Source organism: Lygodium microphyllum, chromosome 3, assembly GCF_053477565.2.
Source record: "Lygodium microphyllum isolate KBCC chromosome 3, Lygodium_microphyllum_v1.1.10, whole genome shotgun sequence".
Lineage (NCBI taxonomy): Eukaryota > Viridiplantae > Streptophyta > Polypodiopsida > Schizaeales > Lygodiaceae > Lygodium > Lygodium microphyllum.
The window spans coordinates 2,708,920-2,716,767 of NC_141137.1; the positions used below are offsets into that span (position 1 = coordinate 2,708,920).

At 41.5% G+C, this 7,848-nt stretch overlaps 1 protein-coding gene across 2 annotated transcripts; it reads left to right on the top strand.

The window, feature by feature from the left end:
• Positions 1 to 256: 256 nt before the first annotated feature.
• LOC148038010 (fucosyltransferase 2-like) lies at positions 257 to 3,237 on the top strand. 2 transcript variants are annotated; one of them, XM_087667907.1, is made up of 2 exons: positions 257 to 721; positions 998 to 3,237. In XM_087667907.1, exons 1-2 carry the CDS (start codon positions 373 to 375, stop codon positions 2,608 to 2,610), a joined length of 1,962 nt encoding a protein of 653 aa, XP_087524033.1. In that variant the 5' UTR covers positions 257 to 372; the 3' UTR covers positions 2,611 to 3,237. The 2 variants fall into 2 exon arrangements, with proteins under 2 accessions (XP_087524033.1, XP_087524038.1); XM_087667912.1 differs by having other exon boundaries at positions 1,001 to 3,237.
• Positions 3,238 to 7,848: the final 4,611 nt, after the last annotated feature.

The window sequence follows — 7,848 nt, forward strand, 5'->3', positions numbered from 1 at the left end:
TTGGCAGGGGCAGCAAATGCCCTTTAAAAGCGGGCGTTTGTGATACCATGTGGTTATCGTGGACGAGAGACGAGGGCGCGCATGAACATCTAACATAGTGAAGACACATGATCAGGCGTGACCTAGGCCTTAGTAATACTGTTAAGCCACGTCGTACGCAAACAAAGTTTGGGATTCAGAGGGGGCCCACTAACTCGAGAAGAGACATGCACACTAGACTGGACAGGACACAAGAAGAAGGGAGGAGCAGAGAGAAGAAATGTTTTCCCAGATTCCCATGGAGTTAAGTGTTTCTTTGACATTGCAAAAGAAGCTTTTCTTCCTTTGAAGCCCCCACAGTTGAGAGAGAGAGAGAGAGAGAGAGGGAGGCCCATGGATATGGCGCGCTCTCGACGGACTGCACAGCTCCCTTTCTCTACCTTCCCTCAGTACCAGCAACTCTCTGAAGAAGCAGAAGAGGATGGCCTGCACAAATCCGGCTATGGCGATCATTTCTTTCCCCACCATCACCATCATCAGCCTAGAAACCCCCATTCCCGCCTCTGTGTCCTTCTCCTCGCTCTCATCGTGGTCGGTTCTTACTTCTGCCTGCCTTCGGTGTTCACCTTTTCATCATCATCATCATCATCATCATCATCTGCATCCTCTTCATCGTTGTCTTCTCTGCACGGATCTCGTTCCAATCTTCCCAAAGGAGAGGACCCGCTCACCTCGTCTAAAGGTAAACTGTTAACTCGATCCCATCAGCAAGTGGGAAAACTGTACTCTGGTAAGAGATCAATCTGCACTGTAGGGAAGATACCACTCTATATCAACGGGATATATGCATGGAAACATAGATAGCACACACACAACATTTTTCATGCAACTTTTTGTTGAATCACGACATTGATAATACACATAGAACATTGCTTATGCAACAATTGGGACCATCTTCAAGTTGCTGAAACAAGCATTTGCGCACATAGCATATATAAAGCATTGATTTATTCAACAGCAGTCGAAATCACCAAGCAGCCGATGGAGCGAGCCAGAAGGGAAGACGATTTTACTCTAGGAGGCCTCCTTGCAAATGATGTAGATCGAACAAAGTGCAAGAGCAGGGGTCTGATCCATCGTTTTAGGCGACATTCCACTTACAAGCCATCAGCTAATCTGATAAGGAAGCTAAGAGAGTATGAAATCCTGCACCAGATGTGTGGTCCAGGCACCCTTAGCTTCAACACACGAAGGAACGAGCTAGAGCAAGGCAGCATGTTTAACCACAAGACAGTGACAGAACAAGATAATGGGGCAGGAAAAGCCCCAGAAGAGTGCAAGTACATGGTTTGGATTGCTGACAGTGGCTTGGGTAACAGGCTGATCTCCATAGTCTCAGCATTTGTTTATGCTCTGTTAACCAGACGTGTGCTGCTTCTTGATCCAAGGACAGACTTGGATGAGCTCTTATGTGAGCCGTTTCCTGGCAGCACATCCTGGATTTTACCTCGAGATTTCGTCCACCTTGCTCCCATGTCTTTCAATCAGTCCTCACCTCACGCAGTAGGCCAGCTTCTTCAACAAGGTGGTACTCTTGTCCCCTTCAGGCGCCATCCGGAAAAAGAAGGCATCTTCAACGTGACACCTTCTTTGCCGAGTTCCCACCCTCCTTATTATGTCCAGCTAGATGTTACTCATGGATACAATTTTTATGACAAATTGCTTTTCTGTCAAGAAGAACAAGCTTCTCTTCGTGATATTCCCTGGCTCTTCCTCAAGTCCAACCAGTATTTCATCCCTTCCTTGTACCTATACCTCCCTGAATTCCATCAAGAGCTGGATTCCCTCTTTCCCCAAAGGGATGCCAACTTTCATCACATCGCCCGTTACCTCTTTTTCCCTACAAACCCTGTGTGGAGCTGGATAACACGCTACTACAATGCATATCTTGCCAAAGCTGCCCAAATTGTTGGAATACAGGTGCGATCTTTCATCTGGCCACCTGCACCGCAACCCTTTCTTGTAGATCAGATATTGACATGTGTGCAGGAGAACAAGCTGCTCCCTAGAACGACAGTGCAAGAAGTGACAAATGCAGAAGAAGAAGAAGAAGAAGAAGAAAAGAGTGGAGCTTCTGTGGCAGTATTAGTGACCTCCTTGCTCTCAGATGTCTCTGAACATTTGAGGGTGCTTTATAGAGACCATGCCACAGAGACCAGGGAAGTTGTGAGTGTCCATCAACCAAGCCACGAGGAACATCAAAACACAGCAAAGCATGGGCATAACCTGATGGCTTGGGCTGAGATGTGCCTTCTTTCCTTCAGTGACAAACTCATTACAAGCCCTGTGTCAACATTTGGATATGTAGCCCAAGGTCTGGCAGGCATCAAGCCATGGATCCTGACCCACGTTGAGAATGAAACAGCTACCAATCTTTCCCACTCTCAAGCCTGTAGCCGTATTTCTTCCATGGAGCCCTGCTTCCATGCCCCTCCTTATTTTGATTGCAGCAACAGCAGAGGAGGAGATACTGCTGCAGTTTTACCATACATCAAACATTGTGAGGATGTGGCATGGGGTCTGAAATTGTTCTCAAACTCTGATTTAGAATCTTCCTTGCAAGCGGATTAACAATCTGATCTATGGACAAGGCTTTGTTCTATGCTTTTAGCGGACTTCTAAGTTGTGGGGAAAATTTTCAGCTCTGAATCTAGACCCATCTGCAGAGAACAGATGAATTCTGTGTGCAGTTGACAACTTGATGGTCCATCTCCAACCATGTACATTGTTCTTCAGTAGTTTGTGGACTAGGGATTTTTCAGGCCACATTGGAGCCTTCACACAAGTCCCTGCGTGTAAACACATAGATGCTGGAATTTGAAACCATTAGCTTGGCACTATCAGCTTGGTCTTCCAAGTCTCTCACTAACCCGAGAATTTCTTATGAGTTTATGGCTAAGTGATGAAATGCTTTGTCAGCTTCCTTTTAGTGACTATTTACAGGATGCACAAAAACATTCAGCCAAAGTTTGGTATCTGTGCTATTCATCTTGTTTTAGGATTTGCAACAAAGTTCTGGGTTGAAGTATTCAGGGCGTGCAAAAAGCTGCTTTAACTGCCTAGTCATACGGTGTTCTTTTTTGCTGCAGAACTGACCCATTGGTATTTTGAGTTTGTGAATGTAATGAGACTGTAAACCTCTGAGCTATCAATAGGAACGCTGTGTAACTATATGTGTTAGGTGAGGATTTATGAGTTATTGTATTGGTGGCATTCACTGTGTCCCACCTTGATATCTTTCTCTACTATGATGGCTGCTGTCGTGGCTTCTTGGAGACAGTTTTTGACTTGAGAAGAATGGTGTCTATCAAGTTTTCAGTTACATTAAGCATTCGATTTTGGTGTGTGGTGCCTAGTTGTAGTTGAAAAGTTAAGACATGAACCAACCATTCCTCTGTACAAGTATGGAGAAAGCAATCAGGCTGTAGCATCGGAAAGTGTGTAAAATAATGGTGCATCGTGAATGTGGATTCTAGAATGTGCATCAGGCGAGGAGTCATCTACTTGTCCTTGTGGATGGGGTTTGGTCATTCACTTTATGTTGTGTGGCTTTGCATGAATAGTCTACTGACTGAGTAGTTAATTGATGATGAACAAGACCTGTGGTTTGAGATGACCATTCATTCCTCGTTGCCACAACGGTTTGGGGCAGCAGTTATCCCATCAAAGTTCCACCTGTGGTTGGCAGCTCTAGAGTCTTTGACTTGTACATCATGCAGGTGTAGCAACCTGGTGGTTGCATCTTCTAACATGCTCTCCAGGCAGGCCTAGGTTACGGATTATGGTACTCATAATAGAGGCTTGGCCCTGGCCTGCAAACTGAAGTCAGTGCATGCAAGCTCTGGCAGCAGAAGTGAGATTCCTTCAAAGTGGCAGATGTGTTGGGTGCATTGATACCCTCTTATCTAGTCGCTTTGATGAATCCTTGCTCACTTGCTGAGAACATTGTGTTGAACTGCACAAAGAACTTGTCAAAAATGATTCCATCCCTTTGGTGGATGCTGAAGTGAAGATGCTGGGCACTTGTGACCTTATGCAGCAGAGAAACCTCGGCCCTCAAAATATGCTATGGAGTAGGTGAAGTAGGAAGGTGGTGGTGTTCCAAGGGGGAGGGGCAATGGTACTACAATGTTCTAGAAGAGTGATTCCAAGCCTAGTGGTGGGAGAGAATTTGAAGAAGGAACATGACAAGATGCAGAAGTAGAATAAATGCTGCATGTAGAAGAAGTGCAAGTAAGTCAATGTGTAGACAAGCAAGAACAAGGATGAGAAGGTCAAAAACCAAAACAAGATGTGTGTGATTGATTCATTTGTTCTGAAGCATAGCTGGCATACTTGCAAGATCATAAATTTGGCGATTCTGCCCTTAGTTGCTAACTTCTTGGTGGCTATTTTCCATAGTTGCCCTTCGGCCCAGGCAGTCTGGGGGTGTATCAAAGCCTGGGGTGCTGATGCAGGGTTAAATGCCAACCTCAGAATGAAAGGGGTGCTCTTGGAGACTTGGGCACCATTGATGAGGAGACGATGATATGCTTTGGCACATTATCAGAGCAGTCACCTTGAGGGCCTTGTGGAACAATAGAAACATTGTGACTATGTTAAAAGGAATTAGGCTTAAACCCCCAGTTATTAGTGGAAAAATAGTCAGAGAATCAATGGCTCTAGTGAAGAAGCTTAGAAAGAAAAGGCAGATTTTCGAAATAGGCTATGAGTTGCTGAGAAAGGCCCCATTGGTGGCTTAGCTTTCTCTTGTTTTGGGAACTTGTTACTATGGATATAGGTGGGCCTATTATTGGCCCCTAGATGGATCCTCTAAGATGCACTTGTATATATCTCCGGACAGCAATATTAATATTATTATTTTGCGTTTAAAAAAATGTGGGCATGGGAATGGTGATTCATAAGTCATCATATGATTTGAACATTGAGATTTTAATCTATTGATTTGTGTTGTGGAATAAAAGCTCATTTTCCAAAAGTCATCCTTTGGAAATGTGAAAAGAAGAACCATAGAAAGTGATTTGTCAAGGTAGAAAATCTTGAACAAGTAAGAATATTACACCAACATGATTTGGAGATCTTGAATTAAACCAACATGATTTAGAGATCTTGAATTGAAACCTATGCACACTAAGAGAAAAAAGAGCGATGCAAATTTCTCAAGAGACTATAGGAGCAAAACTGGAACACATGCCTTGAGATAGTGCGAACTAGAGGATGCCTCTATATACAAACTAGGTGTTGCAACTTTAGATATTAACACCTTGAACTATGTAGTAGGCTTGCAATTATAATACTCAGTTTCAAGATTTGATCGTTTTAGAAAATAGAAAGAATTAATACTTGAAGTTGAATATGTCAATTATTGAGAACATTATAGCCATGGACACATAAAGAAAAGGAGACAAGTTGAGGGTTGATGATGGGAAAATCACCTTGATAGTATTCCCCTTCCCTTTTCTTTTTTGGCTCAAGTCCAAGTCCCTTAGGGATGCGCTCAATTATAATTAACTTGAGAGTGAGGAGAAATAGTTCACTCCCACAAGATCACATGAAGGAATTACGTGTACACATGCATCACATGCATAAACTAACTAAATAATAAAAACAACTATTTTTTTTAAAAAAACATGAGTAGAAAAATGTAAAATTAGTATTTTTCCGTTGTTAATTAGCAGTACATCGATATGGCTTTCTCGTTCTTGAAATGGAAAACTTCAAGAAAGGGGTGTCGGAATGAATTTAGAGGTTTGTTATCTTATAAAATAGTAGCAAAATCCTAGGAAATATTGAGGTATTTAATGATGAACAAAGAGGGTTGGGACCAACTTTGGGCTATCTTTGATTGATGTACATGAATTTATAATAAAGAAAGTTGATACACAATGAGAGGAAACTAGTTTTTTTTAGAGAGTTAGTGTAAAGAGAAAGGGAAAGTGTAATAGCATAAGATGAGTGTCCAACCACATGTCATGAGGTGTGACACGTGGTGGAACTCTTGGAAGCTTGTGTGACAAGTGCCTTAATACTTGTCCTTTTTATGGTCTTCATTTTTAGGCAAAGGACGGTGCAAAATAGAAACATCTAAATTTAGTAAGAACTGTTAGTTTACAAAACTTCCTATTTTGAGAGTGTCATTTTGATTTTTTAAAACTAGTATTTTTAGACCAATACGAGGCTCTTAAAATTTAGGAGCCTTATGTAAAGAATTGTGAACACCCAATGTTGAAATAATTGTTTTGGTTAAAACTTACAAAGTGGGTGTTTGTCATTTGGTGTGTAACCAGACTAATAGAGCTTCTCTTAAACGTTTGAATTTTTAGAAAGTTGCCCTCCTGCTTCTCCCACAAAAAAAAAAAGACTGAATGGACTTGCATTTAATACACTTTGTTTACTGTTCTATCTTCAATTGCACTTGCTTCTCACTCAATTTTGAATAGCACAAACTCTCGTGACTTATCTTTATTTCTCTTTTTCTCCCAATCTTATAATGTCCTTTCGGTCTAGTCCTCCTCTCTTACCATCATGGCTTCTCTTGGAGTATCTCCTTTTGATACTCCGGCTCCTATTCAATCTCTACACATGAAGAATGCTTGTTTGAACCCGAATGCACGCATGGGTAACATCTCAAATCATCTTCTTCTATTAAATTTGATGGAGACACACTATCTGTGTTGTGGCCAACTGATTGATGAAAATGGCTTGATTCATTTCTATAAAGACGACAATGAAAAGCCAGGAGTTGGATGGTCTCTTTTTTGAACATCTTTATAGACTTTATGGTTTGCTCGACGAAATTGCCAATGACACGGATTCTAAGTTTTGGCAAATGGTTTTCAAAAATTGAAAACTTGATTGTCCATATTGTCCTCAGAGCATCCCAACGGACAGATCGAGAGGACAAATCAAACCATGGAGGATATACTATGTACATATGTCTCCCATAGACAATCTAATTAGGAGCACTATCTCCCTCAGATTGAGTTTGCTTTTAAAAGTGCTAAGCATTCAACTATTGGTTATAGCCAATTTGTGCTAATGTATAGTTATGAGTTGAAACTACCGATTTTTCATTGAGCTCAAGGGGTGGAAAATGCAGTCCATGGTTGACTTTCTACATGCTATATAGGAGATGTTGATGATTAGTAAGAAAAGCATTAAAATAGCCTAGGATAATGCCACATTTTATGCTAACCAACATCCTACTCCTTGAGAGCTCCAGGAGGCCATGTGGTTTATCTTAGTCCCAAAGGAATCTGATTTGATGATTATTAGCAAGTGCTATAAGCTATCTTCGAGGCATTGTGGTCCTTTCTAGATTACCAAGAAGATAAGTAGAGTATCATATGAGCTGGATTTACCTTCAGAAATCCGACTTTACCCTCTATTCCACATTAGTCTTTTGGCATCCTACGAGTTGGATTAACCTTCAAAAATCCGAGTTCACCCTGTGTTCCACGTTAGTCATTTAAAAGAATGATTGAGACAATGTAAATTGATTTTTTTGATTGAGGAAGTTGTGTGGGTCAAGGATGTCACTTGATATATTCCACTCGAATGTGAATTAGTTCTTAACCTTAGAACTAAATAATTAGATTGTTCATTCCAAGTATTTGGTCAAGTGGAAAAATCACTCGGAGGCGAAAGCTACTTGGGAGTTGATATGTACCTTGAAGAGTCGTTTTTTCCACTTCATCCCTAAGGATATTGCTGAGGACAATAATCATTCGTAAGGGGGAAAGTGTTATATCCTTGGACGTCCAGATGAATGCTAGTAGCATTGGTCATAGTGGTTATAAAGTGACTTAG